Source organism: Sus scrofa, chromosome 15, assembly GCF_000003025.6.
Source record: "Sus scrofa isolate TJ Tabasco breed Duroc chromosome 15, Sscrofa11.1, whole genome shotgun sequence".
NCBI lineage: Eukaryota > Metazoa > Chordata > Mammalia > Artiodactyla > Suidae > Sus > Sus scrofa.
Genome location: NC_010457.5, coordinates 71,918,356 through 71,942,257, shown reverse-complemented (window position 1 = coordinate 71,942,257; position 23,902 = coordinate 71,918,356). Strand labels below are relative to the sequence as shown.

The following is a 23,902-nucleotide window of genomic DNA, read 5'->3' as shown; positions in this document are numbered from 1 at the left end:
AACACTGGATCCAAGCCATGTCTGTGACCTACACCATGCTCACAGCAAGGGCAAGGGGATCCTTAACCCGCTGAGTGGGGTCAGGGATCAAACCTGCATCCTCATGGATCCTAGCTGTGTTCCTTTTCTGCTGAGCTACAACAGGAACTCCCCCTACTTATGTTTTTCATTCATTTCTAAAAGAGTCTGAATGGAACAATTTGACAAAGAGAATTCATAGCTTCTTTGAACTGACCCCTGGCCTTTGAACAACAGACTCAATAAAATTCCTACATGTGGAAAACCATTCTCGCCTGCACCAGCCATGGCTCCCTTGCCAACAGCTGCAAGTTTCAGGGGCCTCACCTCTGGCAGGAGCTGCCCAGCAGGAGATGTGAGGGCAGAAGGGCCTCCGATCAGGGAGACCACGCCATTGCAATCCACAGCGCTGTGCATCTTCCCGTTCATGGGCAGAATAGGGAGCACCCTGGAGGCACGGCTGGCCTGGCTGACGTTGCTGTGGCGCCGCTCCCCGTGTCTGTGCGGCACAAACAGAGAGTCTCTTCTGCTGTCATTGTCTTCAAAGGTGCTGTGCTCATCATCAGCAAAGTCATTCTCAGAGCCAATATCCTTGGCTCGACCTCTGAAGCTGAAAAGGCTAGCCCTACTGTTGCGTCTTGGAGAGAAAAGGGAGCCACGGATGCTCAATAAAGACTATAAATAACAAGAAAGGAAACAAAAAACAGATGCACAGGATTAAGTTCTGGTATCTTGAAAAGGATGAGCATGCACTCATTGCTTCATATTTGTTGACACACCTAAGATAAGCCATTGTACAGGTGGGATCAAGGGCTCCTGAAGTAACTGCTGGTGGGGCTCACTTTCTACTAGGTTCAGCTTTTTGTTTTGTTTTCCCCTTTTCTCCCCTCCTTCATTTTCATCTTCTGAGCTCTCATTTTCTACCATTTTCTTCTACTTTATCTGTGACTTCAGATAGTCAGAAGTACCCCTCAAGAGTGTTTTGTCTCATTTCTGTCACCTGGAACTGAAATTTTTGCTAGATCCTTCTCTAGAAGTTAATCTCATGTAATAATCCAATGAGAACCAATTAAGTACACAACTATATTTTGATTCTTTGAAGCCAAAACACAATAGTAAGAGCTCACTAGTGACCACACCCTGAGGCAGATCTCACTACAGAGGAAAATAAAATCAATCTTGCTGGTAGGTCTGTTTAATTACAGTACAAGAAGCAGCTTCCCTCTTCCCTTCATGTATTTTATAAGCTCCTCATGAATAATTTAAACCAATCAAGCTGAAAGAACTATATGATTCATCCCATGATTTTCACTCTTCTGTCTGTCTAAAGAAATCTGAAGAGCACCTTATTTATAAAAACCTGGTTTTCACTAAGTATCTGTTCACAATCATTTAACAGTTTTCCAGATGGCTACAATGTCACTGCCATCATTCAGTTTACTTTTGTTCTAAAGCATAGCAGCATTGAGCACAATGAATCACTTCCTATTTATCACTAGTCTACTTTTATAACTGCACTGTAATGAACACTTATTTCTCTTTGTCCAATATCCAGTTGTCCTTTTTCTATTGACAATATCCTGATTATCTCTAAGAAATGCCCCTCAGCAAGACCACAATTCAAGCCTAGCCAGTGAGTGTATTCGATGCCTCTGGCCGTAGAGAATGGTTGAAAGGTGGGTAGGGGACCCTACTTGGTCAATAACAGTGACCTCTTTCTTTCGCAATTGTTGGGATAGAGATATATTTTCAATTGGGATTGCTAAAAATATTGAACATAAGTTTGGACATAAGTTCAAACATAAGTTTGAACATAAGATTGTCTTGAGACGTGATTAGAAATTGCACTCTTAACTTCCTTCTTTCCCTCCTCCCACACTAATAAATCATACTGAGGTCTGAAAAATATTTCTTGAAATCCACCTATTCCACTGAGAACATGATAACCTTATGCTAAAAGTGTACATTATATTTTTTCAATACAAAAGTAGAAATGGTTGCCAACACAATCACCTTTCTATCATGTTACTATAAAACAACAGTTTTTAGTATTTTGGGGTCTTGGGTCCTTGAAATATCTAAGAAAAACTATGGACTTTTCATCACTGTACCCTGGTTAATACTTGACTTGCTATTTTCAGTATTACTTACAGGGTCTTGCAAAGTGGGATTAGTATGATTTCAGCATTCTTTGTCTCCCCCTCCTTTTCTTTCTCTCCCTTTACCTCTCTCTCTGTTTCTGTCTCTGCAGTGCCCTCTCCATCTTCTTAGTTACTTGTTTCAATACTTCTTTACTGGATAGAAAATTTCTTTTTTCTATTTTTATGCAAATACCACTTTAAAAACAAGTATCAATTTGAGCCAGATACTACATGTTGTATTAGTCAGAGGTCACCTGTAAGGCCCAATTAGTTAGAAAGTAGAGGTTTCAAAAAGACAGGATGGGGAAAATGTTACGTCTTTGAATAACATTTACAGAGAAAGGTAGGACAGAGCCTAACATTTTCAGGCTTTACTATTTTGCCTAGAATTAGTTCTATCGGATTTGAAATAAAGCTTAAATCACAGTGACTGTTTTCGGTATCTATTGATCTGCAGTTTCAAAGTTGGGTAGTTTTTCCTCATGTAACCAATTTCTGTCTTTCCTCCCTCCTTCCCCTTTTTTCTTCCTTCAAAATGACCAATGCTATAAAAAGTGGATTTTATTTTTTAATTCACATTTATTAAGATTAATGTCTCCAACTAACAGAATCATAATGATTGACAACATGAGTAAGGATGAGTAAATGTTATAAAAACAAATTCTATTTCAAATTTGAATTCAACCCCACTAATCCTTTAATTTATCCTATCTTATAATGTTCCCTGGACTGGAATGAATAAGGCTGATCGATAAAAATTTTATACATATTAAACATAAGGTTATGTGGCTGTGTATACTATGAAATGTACAAAGAGCATATATATATGCATATATCTTTTAAATGAAATCAAATTGTAAATTTCCTTAGCAGTTTCTTAATTTTTTTTTTAAAGATATTATTTCTAGTCAGCTCGATACAGTGGAAAGTTCAAGGGTTTCAGTATTAGGCCAAATCTGAACGCCATCCCAAAGTTTAATAGCTATGTGGCAGTTATTAAACTTCACTGAGCCTAAAAAACCGTGAAAATGATAATATGCAGGTCTGTTAACATTAATTATGATAGAATAAAAAGAATTCCAAACACAAAAGAGGCACTCAAAAAAGAATACCTGCCTTCCCCTTCTCTTCACATCTGCAGATTGGGAATGAAGATTATAGTCCCTCCTGTAGTGAGGGACCTAAAAGAATTTATACTTCAAGTAGCAATGTACCATGTAGGTGTTAGCTGTTAGCACTGCTATCAGTGTCCAAGTTGTTACTGTTAACTGTATGGACATGAAGGTTTCACTACTGAGAATTTGTACTTCTGGTAATTCTCTTGGTAATATCAAAGACAATTAAGGATCCTAAATTTCAAAGTCTCAGCAGTGTGTGTTTGTACATAAGCCAGAAGCATCTAGAGAACATTTTCTGGACTGTATAAGTCAAGATATTCTTTCAATGCAAGTCTCCTTAAACATGAGACATAGATCATCAAGCGCAATTAAACACAACTGTAGTGGCACTTCCTCAGTGCACATCCACCTAAAAATTTTGGTTACACTTCTAGAAAAATTTTTCTTAAAATAAGAAAATGAAGAATACACTTCATATAAAGTTCGCACATGGATAGGAGCATCCACACAGATGGTCTGAGAGATTTGATTCTTCACTTCTAGGAACTTGACACTCAGGAAATCCACAGTTCACTGGGTCCAGGCCCACAGCTAAAAAGGGAGGGGAACCATCTGCTGATTATTCCTCATGGGGAAAACTGCCCTGAGATGCTTATGAGTCTTTAACAAAATCTCAAAGTCAAAAGCCTACCCAAGCCCAGCAAGATCTGTGATCTAAAAATACTTTCCTGGAATTCCAAAAAGTTGTAAAACCCACAAATTCTTTGAGGTGATAACCTAAACACTCAGTGATCAGAGCCATTCTGAAAGTACTGCGCCATCCAGGAGGAGGGCAGTTTTATCTCTAATCAAACTCTGGCATATCTTAAAAAATATGTTTGTTTTATAATGCAATTTATATAAACTAATAATTTTACCTGGTGTGGAGAGGAAAACCTCTTTTCATATGTCAGCCTGCTTCCTTCTAAGGAAAAACGGAAACCTTTTTTTCTTATGCTGTCTTCGGATTCAGATTTGTGGACCCCATCTTCCTTTTCTTCTTCTCCAGACTGTTCTTTCTGTTTCTTTTTCTTCCGTCTGTTTTTCAGCTCTTTTTCACTCTTGGAGCTCAACTTTGATGCTACTGAAGAACTTTCTGAGAAAACCCCTATCCCGCCAGCACCACTGAAGTCTCTTGATTCAGCAGATGCTGCTGCAGCTGCTGCCTAGAAGGGTCCAAGGGAAATAGTAGTTGTGCACAAACTTTGAAAAATTCTATCCATGTTTCTGCTTAATTTATCCTTAGTATCATGAATATATTATCTTGAAAATGATTTTCCATTCTAGTCTGTATTTTGGAAAACAACGCATTGTCATTAGACCAATTTAAGAATTAAAATTAACAGAAAAGTGGAAGATAATACATGTAACTTTGACGAAAATCTTCAAGTTGTGCTCCATACTATGGTTTCTAATTATCTAATAATATGAATAAGACAAATATCACAATGATTTTTTTGTGATTTAAGAAATATCGCAAGAAGGAAAGAATTAAGACTAGAGTTTCCTATTTTAACCTGATTAATCACACTTTCACTTGACAATGACCTAGTGCCAGTGTACAGTATTAAATTTAACTCAGTTAAGTATTTTATTTTAATAAACTTTTTTCTTTGACTTAAAATGACTATTTCACTAAGAAATGCACAACAAAAATATATTATAGTTTGTGTATAAGAAAACCCCAGATCATGGCATCTGAATGAATTTGTAAATTACAATAGTACAGTTGGAAAGATAAAGTGTCCAATATTGTTGCTGACACAACACCCAGTATATTTTATTTATCTGGTATTTATTACATAACCAGTATACTCAGTATTAAAAGAGAACTATACATCCAAGAAAAGCCACGTATAGGCAATGAATTAATGACATTAATTCAAGCAAATATAATTAGAGAAATTCTTATCTTATTTTCAAGCCTCATCAAGTTGAAATTATAGGATTTACAGGGTAGTAGACAAAGAATGTAATGGTTTAGTATGTTTATATACCAGGGGTTTCCTTATACAATCCACAAACTTGCATTTAAACTCTTCAAATAGAAAATAAATATCAAATAAGTCTTTGTCTTTCCAGATCCTATGAAATAATCTTCTCAGTTTGACTTTGGTTTTCTGATCTTTCTCACCTCCAGTGACACTAATGAAGAAGCAACTATAACTGAATTCCTCTTCCCCAGAAGATTAATACTTTGATTGAAGGCAAGTAGGTGTAACTACTGTGTAAGTTTGAATGAATGAGGGATCACAAGAGAGAAAAGTGTCACTAAAGCAATTATAATTCTTAATGTTTGGATGTCATTACTATTGACAGTAAGTAATCATCAAAACAAAATAATAATTTCCTAATAATGAAACATGCTCCTAGCACTTACCAAACTCATATGATGTGTTTTGAATGTCAATTGCCTCTGCTAGTTTTCTGTGCTAAATGCCTCTGACCTCAATAGTGTGGCCAGAGAATTGAGATAAACAAACACAAAAGGGTTTGATACTTGCTTATTATACCTGAGCTTCTTCTTGTTGCTTTTTTAATTGTTCAAGCATCTGCTGAAATTCAGCTTCTTTCTGTTCAGCCTCTTCCAGTGTTGCCTGGTTCTGTTCCTCATAGGCCATGGCAACCACAGCCAGGATTAAATTTATAAGGTAGAATGAGCCCAAGAAAATGACCAGCACAAAAAATATCATGTATGTTTTTCCAGCAGCACGTAGTGTCTGGAAAAGATGTTTTATTAAATTTTATATAGAATGTTATGAGCTCACTCTCTAAGTAATAAAGTATTTTATAGCAGTTCTCTGGATTTCAGTATTTCATGCTTCCCAAAACATTTTATCTGTTCTCACCAGTTGATAAAGGTTTTCCCAGAAGTCTTGAGTCATGAGACGAAATAAGGACAAGAAAGCCCAGCTAAAAGTGTCAAAGCTTGTGTAGCCATAGTTGGGGTTTCGACCAGCCTTCACACAGATGTATCCTTCTGGACACTGGCTGTGATTAGATTAAAGGAAAGAGAGGGAGTGAGTAACTCCAGTTTGATGGCTGGCTTTCCTGTTTTTATAGATACTGATGTCTATTTTATATGAAACCAGGGGAAGCAGATTTCTCTCCCTTTACCCAGTGCTCAGTTCAGCACTAAATGAACTGATTAATATAACAACAGAATCTGCTAAGTCTATTTGTGGATTTCTCTGTGATTCCTGTCGTTACTGTATTTATCATTTCTCCATATAAAAGCAATCATAATATGATTACTATCTCATGGAATTTGTAGAAAGGAACACAAAAGAGAGTCTATAGGGAAGAGTTTGATTTTCATTGAGGATATCTGGAGGCAGAAATGTGTTGAATGTGGCGGTGGGGGAGAGGGGTGAAAAAAAGATGGGTGGAGCGTATATAGAGGAATGAATGAGTTTGCAGAGTGAAGATTTTACAGCATGACCTGCATTGTCAGGCTGACCTGGTCTCAATATTGTGCCAGGCACTTGGGCTGCATATCTTGGGCAAGTTTCCCAAACTTCCTAGTCTTGAAATACCTCATATGTAAGAAAGGGGTAAGAAAAGAACCTGCCTCTCAAACTTACAAGCATTGAAGAAGATATCATATGCAAAGCATCTAGTACAGAATAGACAATGAGTTAAAACCAGTCTGTTTTACTGAGATCTGGAGATAAAGGCAGCACAATCTTTGTCATATGAACCAAATGCAAAGCCTGTTATCACTGGGAATTTTGCTATAGGTTTTAGTTACTGATGTCCACAATATCTTCTTCCACAGAAAGAACGTCAGACTTCTATGATTCTAAAGTTTTGTTAAATAGAGAAAGGTAACTATTTCTCTGAATTTTCTTCTTAGCTTTAGCTCCAGGTACAGTATTTCTCTTTTTTTTTTTGTCTTTTTTGCTATTTCTTGGGCCGCTCCCGCGGCATATGGAGGTTCCCAGGCTAGGGGTCTAATCGGAGCTGTAACCACCAGCCTACGCCAGAGGCACAGCAACGAGGGATCCAAGCCGGGTCTTCAACCTACATCACAGCTCACGGCAATGCCGGATCGTTAACCCACTGAGCAAGGGCAGGGACTGAACCCGCAACCTCATGGTTCCTAGTCGGATTTGTTAACCACTGCGCCACGACGAGAACTCCAATATTTCTTAATTATAAGCATTCACATGATGCCAGTCATAAAAATTAAAAGGACTTACTGAGTGCTGTAATAACTATACATTTACTAATCCATTTAATTTTCACAGCCGCCTTCTTATCTATTTATCGCCTGCAGAAATCAAGGCAAGCAGAGGTGACATTATATGGTGGAGTTCCAGGTTTGAATCCATGTAAATGCTCCAATCTATGCTCTTAACCACTTTGCTAAAATATGCTAGACATGTACTCCCACACCTCAGATACTGACATTATCTTCATGGAGACCACATTAGCGAATGTAGAATATCACACTTATAAAAGGACATGCTTATGAATTCTATTAACTTAAAGCTTCTTATGGATTTGTACTGCTTTTATCTCTCTATTTTTCATTGAACTAATTTGGAAGATTAGCTGTGACCCAGCATGGAAAAATAATTGCTACGTATGAGCGTGTGAAGGAGGTGAGAATCCACACTTATCCCAGCTATTTTGAGAGTCAGCGTGAAGTGAAATTTATGGAGGGCTTTGAATGAGGAACAAGCGGGGGTTGGGTGGGTGGGAGGTGGCAGGTTACTGAGGCTGATGGACTAAGACTCAACACTTACCCTGCATCTGAGCTGTTGCCACAAAGCAGAGCATCGTTTTGCCCTTCCAAAAAATAAAAGTGACCTATTTAAAAGAGCAAGGAACAGAAAGAATAATTAAAAAAAACCCTCAAACACTTTGGCCATTGTGTCTTGGTAATAAAGCTTACATTTAAAAAAACATAATGAAGTTGATAAAATAATAAATATGTATATGGATAAATGAATATATTTTTAATAATAATTGATATTAAACAAATATCAAAAAACATTTTGATTAAATAAATGTTTAGAAAATATGCTTTAAAAAGAAATTTTTTATAAGGATTAACTATTATAGCATTCTCCATCAGTATTTATTGTAAATAAAAACTCAAATTGTTTGGAATAATTCAAAAAACAGCTGTCAAATTGAAGCTGTTTGCTTGGCACAAAAAAATGAGAGAAGAGAAAGACTTGCTGCTTCTAAATATTTCCATGAGATTACAATTTACTTTACAAATACATTTTGCCTGGACTCAAAAAAGATTTAGATTTTTTTTTTCCTACCAATTTTATCTTAGTTTCTTGTGAAAAGTGGCCTTAGGTGTTTGTTCTTTCTATGATGCTGTAATTAAATATTTTGTTTTGAATTTTGGTTTGATTACTGTCTTTCAAGGTAAACTTATTTCCTTGGAGGTATATATTTTCTAAGTATACCTAATTTTTGTTCTTAAGGAATATCATATATAACAAATAAGTTGCAAAAATAATCTCAGAAAACATATGTATGTATAAACATACATATTTACATATTCACCCACACAAAACACATACACATTAATAAACACAAACACATATCCCCCACAGAAAATTTTTTTGACAGTTTTCAGGAATACTTAAAGCCTATATTAAAGGAATACCCTAATATATTATGAAGGTCAATCTGGGTCATAGTTTTACAAAAACTTTTAGATCATTATCTCATAACATATCAAAAAATAATTCTAGATGTTCAAAGATTAAAAATTTAAAGACAAATCCAGTAATATAAAAATATACAGGTTTTCTTTTTAACCTAAAATATATAGGTGACTGCTTTATATGTAGAATATCTAGGTGAAAATTTTTATTATCTCTGAATCCAGAAACATTTTATAAACTGAAATATGAATAAGAGAAAAAAAATTTGATGACTTGATTGCCTAAAAATAAAACTTACTTAGGCTCCAAGGCAATTAATAAAAAGAAAAACAAGCTGGAGAATACATTCACCGAAAATGACAAAATGCTAATATACCTGATGAATTAAAGAGTTCTTATGAATTTCCCCAAATATACTATCACCTGATGGAATGATGGGTAAAACTATCAACAGATAATTTACATTACATGAAATATATACCTTGCTAATGACAATAATAAATATATTATAAATTCTACATTAATAATTTAAAAGAGGATATACTTTTCTTTCTGCCAAAAGATTATCTAAGCTAATGAGAAAGAATTCAGTAAGATGGTCACTACTCTAGGGAGTATATAGTGGTATGATTTCTCTGGAGAGCAATCTGACACTATGTCTTCCCAGTCTTAATCTGGTCATACCCTTTGACTGTCCTCCAAAATTCTATTAAAAAAAAAATCTCTCTAAAGGAGACAATCAGAAACAGAAAAGATTCATGTGCAAAGACTATCACCATGCTGCTATAACATTAATAAATGGGAAAACCCTTAAATAATGAAATCATTTGTTTTATTTATTCATTTATCCAGTGAATTTTTTTTTCTTTTTTTCTTTTTTTTTGTCTTTTAGGGCCACACCTAGAGCATATGGAGGTTCCCAGGCTAGGGGTCTAATTGAAGCTGTTGCTGCCGACCTACGCCAGAGCCACAGCAATGCCAGATCTGAGCCACGTCTATGACCTACACCACAGCTCATGGCAACGCTGGATCCTTAATCCACTGATCGAGGCCAGGGATCGAACCTGAAACCTCATGGTTCCTAGTCGGATTCATTTCCACTGCTCCATGACGGGAACTTCCTATCTGGTGAATCTTAATCTCTCCAATATAAATCTTAATGTGAGCAGTGATAAAATTTCATATGGTTCTAAAAACCATGGAAGATACTTCAGATTAAGTATCCCAGTGGAGGACTGATAATCAAGATACCAATGGAAGTTGGCGAGTTAATTGTACCTGGAGGGAGGGATTTGGATATATTCTGATGCCCATTTCTAAAATAAAATCAAACTATACCAATAAAAAACTCTAACACGATGATTGATACCAAAGAGATAAATTAGAATATTATAGAGGTCAGTTTTGAGATTATCCTTTTTCATTAATAAGTGACTTGCTGGACTGAGGTTGCTTAACTTTCTAATGAGTACAAAAATTCAGATTTTATCTTGGTAAATGGTTTCTCTATTTCCAGATACAGCATATGTACTCAATACATATACTGAGTCAAATACAGCCAAATTATTTTTCCCCAGTCTTCTTAACAATCCATTTCAGCAAACTACACCAAATAGTTTAAATAACTGATTTATTTATTAAAATGACTGAAAACTCCTGATCAATGCCTACCAAACAAATAGTTTTGTTTATATACCATTATATTGTACTGCTTTCAACACTGGTTTGGGAAAAGGACACATTTTCAAGTGGTAACTTTTATCATGATGATTGACAGATAAGGAAAAAGGAATAAGATATCATTTGATTTCTGCATTACGTGTATTATCTTAAATTGTTCTAAGTCATTTGGTTCACATTGAAATTGAGACAATTTTCACTACATATATTTTTAATATTTGAAGTACTAAACAACTTAAAGGTTAAGAATATGTCTTACTTTTATCTTCAATATATTCATCCCAGTTAAACATGCTCACTGTCCTATTGAAAGTGGTACCGTTCCCATCCAATGAGCTATTAAAGAAGGAAGTGATGTTTATTTCAAAGGAAGAATTATCTGGGGGCCATTGTAAACATTTATTTCGCAGGTTGCCCATAAACAGCTGTAATCCTATTAGTGCAAACACGCTCAGACAGAACACAGTCAGGATCATTACATCTGAGAGCTTCTTCACCGACTGGATTAGGGCCCCCACGATGGTCTTCAGGCCTACAAATAAAATCAAAAGGAGGAACTTAAATATACTATTCAGCAGCTACTTTACAGACAAAAACATCATGAGCTTGTCCTGGAAAATAAAGATGTCATGCAGAATGCCAACAATATTAGTTTAATGTTGGTGATTGAATAACATTTTCATGAAAAGCCTGCTAGCTGGTGAAAATGAATGAAAGCAGAATTTGTATGTTCATTAGAAAACTGTGAATGGAAATAAACCAAAAGTGTATTTCTAAGTACTCTCTAAGGAGAGCAAAAGAAATGGTTTTGTTATTCATGCTTAAATATCAACCTTGAGTAAATATTTTGCTTTTATTTGCAGATGTCTTACTCCCTAACCTCTTATTAATTTTAGAAAATCTATATGAATAAATAAGAAATCTTGAATCACTGAATTATGGAGTTATTGTGAATTCTGCAAGCTTGAGTATGGGTTAATAAAGGAAGACATCTGAAAACTGAGCCCCATGCAGCACTCATGCTATCCCTTGTTCTTTCATTTATCTGCAGTTTTAAACCTAACTGGTCAAATTTGCATCAGTTTGAACGCTTCATAGTTTAGCTTCTATGCGGAAAGCTTGATGTTATAGGACGCAAACCATGTAGCCTGTTACTGCAAATGCCTCATGCAAAAACTTGTTAAACTCAAAGGCTGATTTAGAACAGTTAATTTTAAAGAAAGCAACTAGTAAAAGCAAAGAATCAAATCCATCCAAAATGTGATGTACTGATTCTTGCTTTTTTACAAATTTATTTGCAATAGGTGACAAGCAATAAGGCTTACGCACAAAAGCTGTGATTGCGGCACCAATGCTGCTAAAGTCAGCCTCAGTGTTTAACCTAGCTCTCACCTGGAATGACTGAAATTGTTTTCAATGCTCGGAGAACTCTGAATGTTCTCAACGCTGAGACATTGCCCAGGTCCACAAATTCTGTCACATATCTGTAATAGGGAGTTCACACACAAACACAATAACAGAACACAAGAAACAGTTGGAGATATAAGGGGCCTACCACCTTATACCAGTTTCTTCTTACCTGGAATTACAGAAATAGTTTTCAAAGCTCTCAAGACTCTGAAAGTTCGAAGAGCTGAAACATTGCCTAGGTTTACAAATTCTGTTACATACCTGTAGAATTAAATCAGAGTTATTCAGAATTTAGGGAAATCTAAGTCTAAGTTGGTCTTTCATCAAGACCTTTTCAACTTCAATGAGTGTCGCCATCAGATTTCCCAATTTAGAGAAAAATGGCATTGTGATCAATCATAAACTCTGTTACCTGGGGAAATTATTTTATTGCTTTAAAGTGCTAACTGAAGTCAAAATCATTCAATTTACTAAGACAGTCCCTAATTTCTCCAAAGTGCATAATTTGATTGGAAGAAAACTATATTAACTTCAGATGATAACCAAGAAAAATGCTTGATCTATTAAGAAAAGCCACCATTGTAGGCACCCACCAATGATTTACTCTTCCTGGATAAAAATGTATAAGATACTTACGCAAAAGTAATGACTGTGAAATCCAACCAATTCCATGGATCCCGTAGAAATGTGAAATCTTCTAAACAAAAGCCCCTTGCAAGTATTTTTATAAGTGATTCAAAAGTATAAATTCCTGTAAAGGTGTACCTGAGAGAAAATAGCCAATCCCACATTAAAGCTCTAGTAGGTAATTTACATGTATAAATTATAAAAAATTATAACAAAGACAAACGGCAAATAAAAATTAGAGACTTCCTTATCATTCTACATCAGTCTCTCTATGATATAGAACTTAGGTAGGGCTTAAGGATGAAGGAAATATTGCATTCTGAAAGACATTCTCATTGACTGTAAATGAGTATTATCCTTGCTACATTAATTAATTTGAAGGCCCAAATAATAGGCTTCTGTATGAAGATATTGCTTGAAATACCCTGGATTTTTGTCTGATTTAAGCAAATAGTTATTAATACAAAAATATATGAAGAATTTTTGTTTAATAAATTATGCATCATTGAGAGCCATGAAATATATACTAATAAAACATAGAAAGGTGATAGCCATGAGGAAAAGAACACACAAACTAGGTATAATTTTTATCATTAGATATTAGTAACCACTGATAATCTTCAGAAGAGTGTGAGATTCACAAGGATGTTAAAGGCCTATAAATACTGGTGGTCAAATCAGTGCAGTAATTTGAGCAACTGAATGAGAAAGGGCAAGCTTTGTCCTACAGAAAATCAGTGACTGAAATGAACTCAAATCGTTGTCTAATGGGTTTGGAGTAGCCAATATGATTTGCTAAAGAAAGTGATGAGGTCTCAAGATGTTAAATGCACAATTTGAAACATGTAGGACATGTTTCATGTCCAAAAATGTAGGACAATATTGAAAGATTTTAAAAAATCTTCTACTTACTCCACATTCTTTGTCCAGTCTGGAGGGTTACTCATGGTCATAAATACACAGTTGGTAAGAATAGTGCACATAATGAGCACATTGAATAAAGTAGAAGACTATTGTCAAGGAAGACAGAGTTCAGTGGAAAATTTCACTTTCATACACCATAATGTCTTTCACCACCATGAAGTTTAGATTGATCATAGCCCTATTACTCTATCACTGAGTTTGCCTTTTCCATTTCTGTAATGTTAACAACTTCATATCCAAGCCATGTCAAGCCAAGTCAGCAACTATTTTGAGGTTATTTATATTGCTTTTAGTGATGAAAAACATTAAATGCAAAGAAATTAGTTCATTGGTAAATAATTTATCAACTTAAGGTCGCTGTTTTTTTTAAATGACAGACTCAACTCAATGACTAAAGTGCCAGCTCAGTAAATATGAAAACCCTAAAAAAATTCAACAAGAGAGTTCAGGTAATTGCAGTCTTCTCTAAGTATCCTTGGGGGGTTGGTTCCAGGACACACAGCAGAACCAAAATCTGAAGACGCTCAAGTCCCATAGTTGGCCCTCTATATCCATGGGTTCTGCATACTCAGGTTAAAAAAACCATAGATCTGAATATTATACACCATCTACTGTTGGTTGAATCTGTGGATGTAGAACCTGCAGGAACGAAATTTGTGGATACAGAGTGCTGACTGCAACTGAATGCATTATTACTCCATCCTAATGGCTGTCCAGGTGGAATGTCCTCAATAAGATTCTTTCTGAGTGGAGTATATAATATAAGGTAATTACTCAGTTAATTCTGAAAAGTTTGGGATTGGCACATGCACACTGTGGTATATGGAATGACCGGCCAATTGTGTCTTGCTATATAACACTGGGAACTCTACCCAATATTCTGTGGTAATTTATATGGGAAAAAAAATCTGAAAAAGAATAGATGTGTGTATATGCATAACTGAATCACTTTGCTGAACAGCATAAATTATCACAACATTGTAAATCAGTTATACTTCAGTAAAACTTTAAAAAATGAAAAAAAAATTCTGAATAGTACGAGAAGATGGCATTCCTTGGGTCTGTAACTGTAGCCAAATTACTTATTAATTTCCCTAAACCTTGGTTCACCTATCTATAAAAGTGAGAAAGAATAACCATTTCACAGGGTTGCTATCGGAATCAAATCAGGTAAGATACGTTAAATCTCTGACTTAATGTGCCTTGTACCTAGTAGATACTCAATAAATTGCTTTCCTAATTTTCTGAATCATAGAGAACACTACTTACAACAAACATCTGGTTTGTTTCACTCTAACCCAGTTTGCCTTTGTAGACATAACAATGCCCTTCACTCTCTTTCGTATTGAAAAATGGCAACAAAAACTCTTTAAGTAAACACTGAATAGTCAGATAGCTGAAATAACTTTCATGTTTAATAAAAAACACAAGAAGGATCAGTTGTAGTTATACAAAACAAGAGCTTTTATCAAAATAGACCTAGAAACTTTATAAAAATTCCAGAGTGAATAAATGTAATTAATATCCCTTCTCACTCTTTAATTATAAATCTCGACATTACTTGCATATAGCAAAATATTAGCAGGATTTTAAGTGCAATAAAATAGAACAATGAATAGCCAATGCTGTGTCAATCTATAAAGGAAGTTTCTTTATACCTACAGCTGGCTTTAGTCAAAGCAATCATTGATATTTCATTTTGATTAGCAGTGATGTAAGGCACTTGCTTAATTCTTAGCTTGTTCAAATACATCCACATCAAAACAGTCATAAGTAAATGATGTGGATCAGCCACGTGAGGGCACTACAACCTAGGGAACAAAGAAAAACACCATTTCAAAGGATAAATATATTTTTTCTTTATTGCTAAAAATTAACAAAAAATTAAGATAAAATTAAATATGACTCTCTGTTAGTATCTAAAACTAGAGGATCCTCTGTGTCTCTTAGCCTGCTCTGCCCTATTAGAGAAAACAACTCCCCTTGACAGATTGGCACCATTCAAAATATAAGGTTTCCAGACTCAACCATGCTCAACACAGTCTTGTACTTCTCCACTTCACTGTACCTCCTACTCTGCAAGTACAATTTCAAATATTCTCCACTCTTCTCTGATCTCCAAGCTTCTTCCTTCCCTCTCCATTTGTTTCTTACTGAGAGAGGAGACAGCATCAGACAGCCATACGTTTACTTCCCACCCCCAAAATGACAAACCCCGCTGTATTTGGATACTTTTCTCCTTCCTGTTTCAGTAGGAAGAATATTCACTCCTTCCGCCCATACAATGGACACATTCCTTCTTTCCAGGACACGTCAGAAATCTCTTATTTCTTCCTTCTTTTATCTTTAATACTTCCAACTCTATCTGCCTCTCACTATCAATACAAACTTGCTTATCTCTCTTATCTGGAAGGAAAAGAATACTTTCCTTATAACCCACTTTCCTTTAACTACTTACAACCCTACTTCTCTTTTCCATTTTATAGCCAAATTTCTTGAACAAGATGTTTGTCTTAACTTTTCCTTGTATCTAACTCATCCTCAGCATACCAACTTTCTTTCTAAATATGACAAACATCTTCATGTTCATAACAATATGGATAGTTCGGGAGTTCCCATTGTGGCTCAGTGGAAATTAACCTAACTAGTAACCATGAGGACGTGGGTTCGATCCCTGCCCTCTCTAAGTGGGTTAAGGATCTGGAGTTTCTGTGAACTGTGGTTTAGTTCACAGATGTAGCTCAGAACCCGCATTGCTGTGGCTGTGGCATAGGCCAGCAACTACAGCTCTCCTTCAACTGCTAGCCTGGGAACTTCCATATGCTGCAGGAAGTTCCTAAAGAGACAAAACAAACCCCCCAAACCAATATGGATAGTTTTGAGTTCTTATTTGACTTTTTCTCACAGTAGTATTTGACAAACATGATTCTTCCTTCTTTCACAGTGTTTGCTTACTTTTGCTTTCATGATGTCCCAATCCATTGATTCTTTATATCTCATAGGAAACAATTTTTTGTGTCCTTTGAAATATAATACTTCACTTTTTGAAAACAGGGACCTAGGATATCCAAGCCATTTCCCCCATTTCTTCTATATTTATCCCAGTAGAGCTCATCAACAAACATAGCTCCAGTACCATTTACATACCCACTGATCTCAAGTACTTCTCTTCAGACTAGACTCTCTTCTGAACTCAACTGTCCACATGACCCAATTGTTCATATTACATCGGCACTTACGTGCACTATCGACACTTGAAGTATTTTTTGAGTTCCAAAACTAAACTAAAAATATACATTAAAAATCTTTTCATCCTACCCCTCTATTCCCTTCAAATACTGTTTCTTTGACATCTCTGTATCATACAAAATATCCTGTGATCCTGCCAGGAACCTAGAGGCAATTTTGCATTTTTATCTTCCTTAAACCTCCATATTCAACTTAACACCAAATACTGTCAATTCTACCGACTATCCCTGGACTTAGTACACTTTTTTCCCAATCCTTATATTACTACACTGCCCAAGTGTTTATTAAATCTAACCTATGTTACAGGAGTTTCATCCAAACAGGTCTTTCTGAATCTTTGTTTGGCTCTTTTCAATCCTTTCTGCACACTGTACCAAAAGGACCTTTATAAATGTAATTTGGATCATTTCAATAGCTTTCCACTACTATTAGAATGATGATCAAATATCTTAACAAAGAGTGAAGAGTCTAGGAAACCTAAATCCTGTCTACTTCTCCAATTTCATCTTCTTTATCCTCATTTTACTCCTCAGTTCAATATTACTGTAATTGGTTTAGGTCATGGAATGAAAATATGCTCTTTCTCAAGTTAGGATCTTAACAAATGTCACTTCTTTTCCCTGAACATACTCCATACTTCACCTTATCCTACTAATATTTTTTTTCTAGCACTCAGTTTAAAAGCTATTTTCAGTAGAAAGCTGCGCACAAGAGCACTGTTGCGAGACGTTTCTACAATATTTTCTTAGCCTCTTTGCTGAAAATTCCATCTTGTCCTGCTTTACTTTACACCCTGTCTTCCTGCTTGAAAAACAGTCACAGCGATGGTAAATGACCTAAGCACGCCAGACCTGTGCAGATTGGCACGCCGTTTGCACAAGCATGATATGTCCTCTAAAGAATAAGAGAAAGAGGAACCTCATGGCTAAGTAGTTTATGAGCAGTCGTTAGCAGAATATGCATTAGCAAAGAGAACCAAGGTGCAAACCTAGGCACGCTGGGTTTGCCGCAAATAGGCACGCCATTTGCGGAAGCACAGTGAGGATTCTCTGGAATTCTATGCATAGATAGCTAACTCAAATGCTAATGATGGTTATGTGCCTAAAGGTCAGAGTAAAAGCTTAACCATCTACCAGCTAAGTGACTTTTAAAATAATAAAAGAACTTATAAAATAATAAACAAACCCTATATCCTCCACCCATAGCCCCCTCCTCACTTGACGTAATCCTAAAGAGCACAGTAAAAGCAGTGTGGTTTCTTGAGGCCATGCTCTTGGTCCCTGAGACTTTGAGTCCCCTGGTTCCCACCTTTACTTAAGATAAATGTCTCTGTGTCTTGTTGTATGTTAACTTTTTTCCTTATGTTTCATAGCACCTGTTCTTCAGCCCCATCCTGCTGAGCTGGTCTCGGCAGAGCACTTTTCCTGATTATGTCTACCAGTAATAAATTCCTATAGCACCTGACACTTCCTCCAATGATTAATTTTAACATCGATTTTTTTTCTACTAGACTGTCAACTTTATAAAGGCTATGTCTACATTGTTCACCACATACCCTTGACATTTTGTAGTGTCAGTTGACTATTGAATGATGCTAATTCGGAAGCTTGTTTATTACTAAGCACACAGAAAATTCTGATAGGGAATTTTAGGAGTGGATAAATAAAAAATGGATTATTTTTTACTTGTTTACCATTCAGAAAATACAACCATATTTTATTTAACTATCAAAACAAGATACTAGGCACATCAAAAGCATTTTCAGTTTTCAAAATATACCCTGGCAAAAATATAGTAAGCATAATATTTTCTGCCAAAATCAAGAAACAAAGCTAATTTGAAATGCAACAGCTCCTAATGAAGATAACAACTCTTTAAGAAACAAGTCAGAATTTTTGTTGAAAATAGAGATACCAGTCTAGGTTTAAAATACAAATTTCTTGGAGTTCCTGACATGGCTCAGTGGAAACGAATCTGACTAGCATCCATGAGGACACAGATTCAATCCCTGGCCTCACTCAGTGGGTTAAGCATCTGGTGTTGCCATGAGCTGTGGTATAGGTCACAGACATGGCTCGGATCTGGCATTGCTATAGCTGTGGTATAGACCTGCAGCCACAGCTGCAATTCAACTCCACTCCATATGCTGCAGGTGTGGCACTAAAAAGATAAAAAAACCCAAATTTCTTTATCATGAATGGCCATTTCCTGGATTATAAACTAATGATAATAAAAGCAAGACCTCTTAATTCTGCCCAAAATCCACTGTTACCAACTTCAAGCATTTTTAACTTACAGCAAAAGGCACCTGAAGTCAGAAACCCAGGGTTTGAGCCTAGGGTATGCACTGGGAGAAATAAGACAAAATCACTGGGAAAATCACCTGAAACTGTATGGTATTATTTACAGGGTTTGCTACGACTTCCAGTCAAATGTGCATTATCACAAAAGACTGAAGAACATGTTTATCTTTCTCCTCCAAGGTGAGGTATCAGAAATATAATATTTTCACTCAGGCAATCAAAATTTTTAAAAAATCTACCTTTTCTGCATTGGAATAAATTTGTAGCTATATGCCTGTTTGCAAGCTTCTAGGAGAATCAATCATTCAGTTTGGCAAATCTTAGATTTACTTGGCTGCCTTCACATTTCTTTCACCACTGCGGTCCTCCTAAAAACTGTGCCCCTTGGAAATTTTCTTTCTTTCTTTTGGGAAGCAAGTGCAAACCCTAAAATTCAAACTGTATCTTGATTTCTAGAGTTCCCACCATAAACTCTGTCCTCAATGCCTCGAGTCTCTGATCAAAACTTCTAAAACTGCTCTCATCCTCTACCACTGGAAGTCTCTTTTCCCAGAGGGACTTAAGTTAGGTTTCATGGATTCCCTAAACTTACTAAAATTTTGTGGAGTGGAGATGATAGCTGTCATGAGATTTTCAAAAAAATATACTATCCCCCTAACAAAAGTTTATAACAAACAAAAAGCCCCTGCCTTTTTGTTTCTTTCTTCCCATTTTTTTTTTAAAATGCTTTTTAGGACCACACCTGTGGCCTATGGAAGTTCCCAGACTAGGGTCAAATCAGAGCTACAGCTGCCAGCCTACACAACAGCCACAGCAACATGGAATCCAGGATGCATTTGTGACCTACACCACAGCTTACCACAACTCCAGATTCCCAGCCCACTGAGCAAGGCCAGGGATTGAACCCACATCCTCATGGATACTAGTCAGATTTGCTTCCACTGCATCGCAATGGGAACTCCCTGCTTTTTTCTTTGATATTGGGCTTTCTTAATTTTATTTCATCATTCAGAATCAAGACAAAAAAGATTTTTCTGGATCTCTTGAAACCTTCCATTTTGTCACTTGTTTTGCATCTGATTCTCTAAGTTCTGACTCATTCATCACTTATCTATGCAGTACACACTGAGTATTTACTATGGACAGAGGATTGGGGTAAGTCTGAATTTTCACATAATTTCACATATAAATTGTGTTTACATAGGGATATACAATGATTTTGAAGTATAATGAATAATTTATGAAAAGATTTATTCAGTGCACAGATTACAAATACTCAAACACAATAAGGGACCATAATCTATGGTTCAGGAAACCCAAATCTAAATCTCAAATTTATTATTCATTTCTAAAGATAACACAAAGATATTTTTTCCTCCCTGTACAACCAGGTTCTCTTATATAAAAAAATAAGTGAAAAATCATTGTTGTTTAAAATAACTCCCAAGAAGCTATTAAATCTTAAAACATAAAAATGAAATTAAAATATGTTGATATCTACACAAAACTAGGGGTGGAGGGTGGGGAATGATCTAGAGGTTAAAAGGAAACTGAATTCCAGAATGCCATGTTTCTAAGGACATCACTTGCCACCTTGCCAGGCAAGTCTGAGAACATGCTTTACAACTCCTCCACCCAGAACTGAAATGAGTCTTGTACCAAGCTTATCCTATCTCTTGAATTCCTTATCTCACTTAATTCCCTACCATATCTAATTTGAATATGTTCTGGGCCTGCTAGGTGAAGTATGTTTTTATACTCTAAGTCTTTTAGAGCCAGGCCCTGGCAGGGCCGGTCATGTTGTAAACTGCATGCAATGACTCTTCCTTTTTTTTTTTCCTTTCTCTTTTTAGGACCACACCCGAATTGGAGATGTAGCCCTGGCCTACACCACAGCCACAGCAACATCATATCTACACCACAGCTCATGGCAATGCCAGATCCTTAACCCACAGAGCGAGGCCAGGGATCAAACCTCATGGATGCTAGTCAGATTCGTTTCCACTGAGCCACGAGGGAACTCTCAATGACTCTTTCTAATTAGGAAACAAAATTTAAAGTTGTTCTATCTGAGACTTTGCTTAAATCTCCGTTTCCATTTCCTTACTTCTGGTTCCTGACGCGTGTCAGTTACTCATCCCAAGCCTTGTTCTTCCTGTAAATGCTCCTGCCTGGCACACCCTCAGTCTTCCAAACCTTTGCTTCCTTGGTTTTTCCAGAGCTGGCTGTCAGCCAGACCACTGTCCTTGGCCAGAACAAAACTTCTCATCTACAACTACTCTATTTAACTTCCAGGAGTAAATCAAATTACCATCTCCCACCAAGATGCCATCAATTCCATTTCTAGGAAATAGATACTTCATAAGGAGAACAAAGAACAAAATGAGAATGTACATGGATAAATAGACATTAAGCCTTTGGAAAGAGATAATTGTAGCAGGACCTATAACTTGAATAAAATACAGGAACAAGTGACAAAAAAAAAAAAAAGGAAGAAAAAGAAACTAGAAAATTAAGGGATGCTGTTGGGAAAATAATTTGGAGAAATATTTGAAAGGCTAATGTGTATACAGTCGCAACTATAAACATTTGCTAACTCAAAGTTTTCAAATGCTAAAATGAAAAGCTGAAAGTAGTAAAGTTCACACCAAAAAGATAAAAAATTGTGTAATTCAGATCATAGAGATATTTTCCAAATGTAAATGTAGTAAAGAAAATTAGCTCAGCGTTTACCCACTATATAACCTTGCAAAATTTTAGGACTTATCAAAAGAGACCCTGGTAATACTGTCAAAATTAATGAAGAAGTCTTGGATGTAGTAGGCAATTCAGAAGGGAGCAGAGGAGGAAAGAAGTAAAGCAGTGAGTCAAGGAGAAAATACATACTTAGAAGATGGGGAAAAGTGGTTCACTTACCTATGATCTCATTTTGCAATATGCTAACTGTTGAGTAAGCGGGAAAAAAAGAGCACATAACATTGCCAACCACACATCTTTGAAAAATCCCCAACTCATTAAGTCTATCAAAGAGTAAAATCATATTAAGTAACTATTTGAAAAAAGGATATGAATGTACCAAAATCTTAATAGCTAATTTTCTAATAGGGTTGAAGGGAGTTAAAATGTACAGGGCAGGGGTGGCACTGAATCGAGAAATTGCTTTCCCTTTATTCAATACTATAAATGTCTGAAAAAGAAAACAAACACATAAAATAGAATTTAGAATCTTAATATTAAAATTAAGAGCATTAAAAAAAGCCTGAGACCATTATATAGAAATATCATCTTATAAAATAATAAGAGTAATACACTAATTACCAACATATGACATGACGCTATGTGTTTTTTCTTCCTGATCACTGCAAACGCTCCTAAATTTGGTAAATAATAAGGATCTAAAGAAGAAAATTTTTAATATCATTATTTTAAAATTGTATTTATAATTCACAAAGAGCTCAAAAATAAGAATTTGATTACTTTTTCAGTTAGATAAAAATTTTCTCACAGGAATTTTAGGGTTTTCCAGAGGTGTTTGATCAAACTTTTTTGGTGGCACTTAAAAGTCACTTGCTTTTATTTCTTCTGGGGAGAGCCGTGGAATTGGGCAAAGTTTTTGACATGAAGGAATAGATCTGCTGAAGATCAAAGTATCTTATGCAGAGCTAGATATTGTAAAGAAGAATTTGGACACTACTCCTGGAAATTTTATTTATTTATTATTTTTTTAGGGCCGCGCCTGCAGCATATGGAAATTCCCAGGCTAGGGGTTGAATCAGAGCTGCAGCTGCTAGCCTATGCCACAGCTACTGCAATGAGGGATCCTAGCTGTATCTGTGACCTACGCAACAGCTTTCGGCTATGCTGGATCTTTATCTCACTGAGCTAGGCCAGGGATCAAACCCACATCTCCACGGATACTAGTCAGGTTCTTAACCTGCTGAGCCACAATGTAACTCCCTGGAAATTTTATTTTTAGTGCATTAAAAATATACTCCTTGTCTTTATTTTTTGCTTCACCAAGCTGCAAGGTGAATAGTCTTTTGTCCTTCCTCATTTCCCCCCTGCAGGGTGCCCCTTCAGTTTTCTGCCTGTCCTGGACATGGATTCAAATGAGTGCTTCCAAAAGACTTATAGGGAGTGGGACCATTACAAGGTCAAGCCCACCTAGTACCCTAGCGGTACCTCAGATGGACAGGAGGGAAACAATTCTTCCCTGGACATGCCTGGCTCTAGCCCAGAACCAATTAGGAAGTAGGGGAAGTAAAGGCAACTAGACTAAGAACTCACTTTCTTATTGATATAGTATGGGTCCAGGTCCTCCAGCGGCTCTGACACCATCTCTGGAGGGATGTCTCCATAAATAAATGGAAGGGATTTTCCTGCTTCCAAGTCACTATTTGGCTTTGGGCCATTTTCATCATCCTCATCCTTGCGCTCTTGTTTGGGTCTCTTAGCTTTCTCTTCTGCAATGCGTTGTTCAATAGCAGCAAGGGATTCCCTGGTAAAGAAGCGGAAGCTGTCAGGTCCTGGCGGTACCAGTACTGACTGTGCCATCTTTTCATCCTGCTCCTTTAATCACTGTTTAGCTCCTTGCATAAGAAAGTGCTACGGAAACAAGAGAGAGAGACAGAGAAAAAAGCAATGGTCATTATGATAAAAGGTGACTGTGGTAATTACATGATATTGAGATAAAATATATAAACCAAGCTATCTGTAGTATTTTACTCAGGAATCTGCACTTGGCATTCAGGGGATTCTCA

General features: G+C 36.2%; 1 protein-coding gene across 5 annotated transcripts in view; it reads right to left on the bottom strand.

The window, feature by feature from the left end:
- The window catches only part of LOC100515171 (sodium channel protein type 2 subunit alpha), a 134,467-nt gene that overhangs the window by 56,962 nt on the left and 53,603 nt on the right, over positions 1-23,902 (bottom strand). For 3 of the 5 annotated variants that reach the window (XM_021074834.1, XM_003133444.4, XM_013984206.2), the window contains exons 2-12: positions 23,430-23,747; positions 22,211-22,329; positions 13,579-13,668; positions 12,676-12,804; positions 12,022-12,113; positions 10,889-11,161; positions 8,068-8,131; positions 6,166-6,307; positions 5,830-6,036; positions 4,195-4,482; positions 346-693 (exon numbers count right to left, since the gene is read on the bottom strand). In XM_021074834.1, the coding sequence (XP_020930493.1) occupies positions 346-693; positions 4,195-4,482; positions 5,830-6,036; positions 6,166-6,307; positions 8,068-8,131; positions 10,889-11,161; positions 12,022-12,113; positions 12,676-12,804; positions 13,579-13,668; positions 22,211-22,329; positions 23,430-23,696 (2,019 nt within the window). In that variant the 5' untranslated portion in view covers positions 23,697-23,747. Of the gene's footprint in view, positions 1-345; positions 694-4,194; positions 4,483-5,829; positions 6,037-6,165; positions 6,308-8,067; positions 8,132-10,888; positions 11,162-12,021; positions 12,114-12,208; positions 12,301-12,675; positions 12,805-13,578; positions 13,669-22,210; positions 22,330-23,429; positions 23,748-23,902 lie in introns of all 5 variants that reach the window. The other 2 variants (XM_021074835.1, XM_003133445.4) reach the window with 1 other exon arrangement.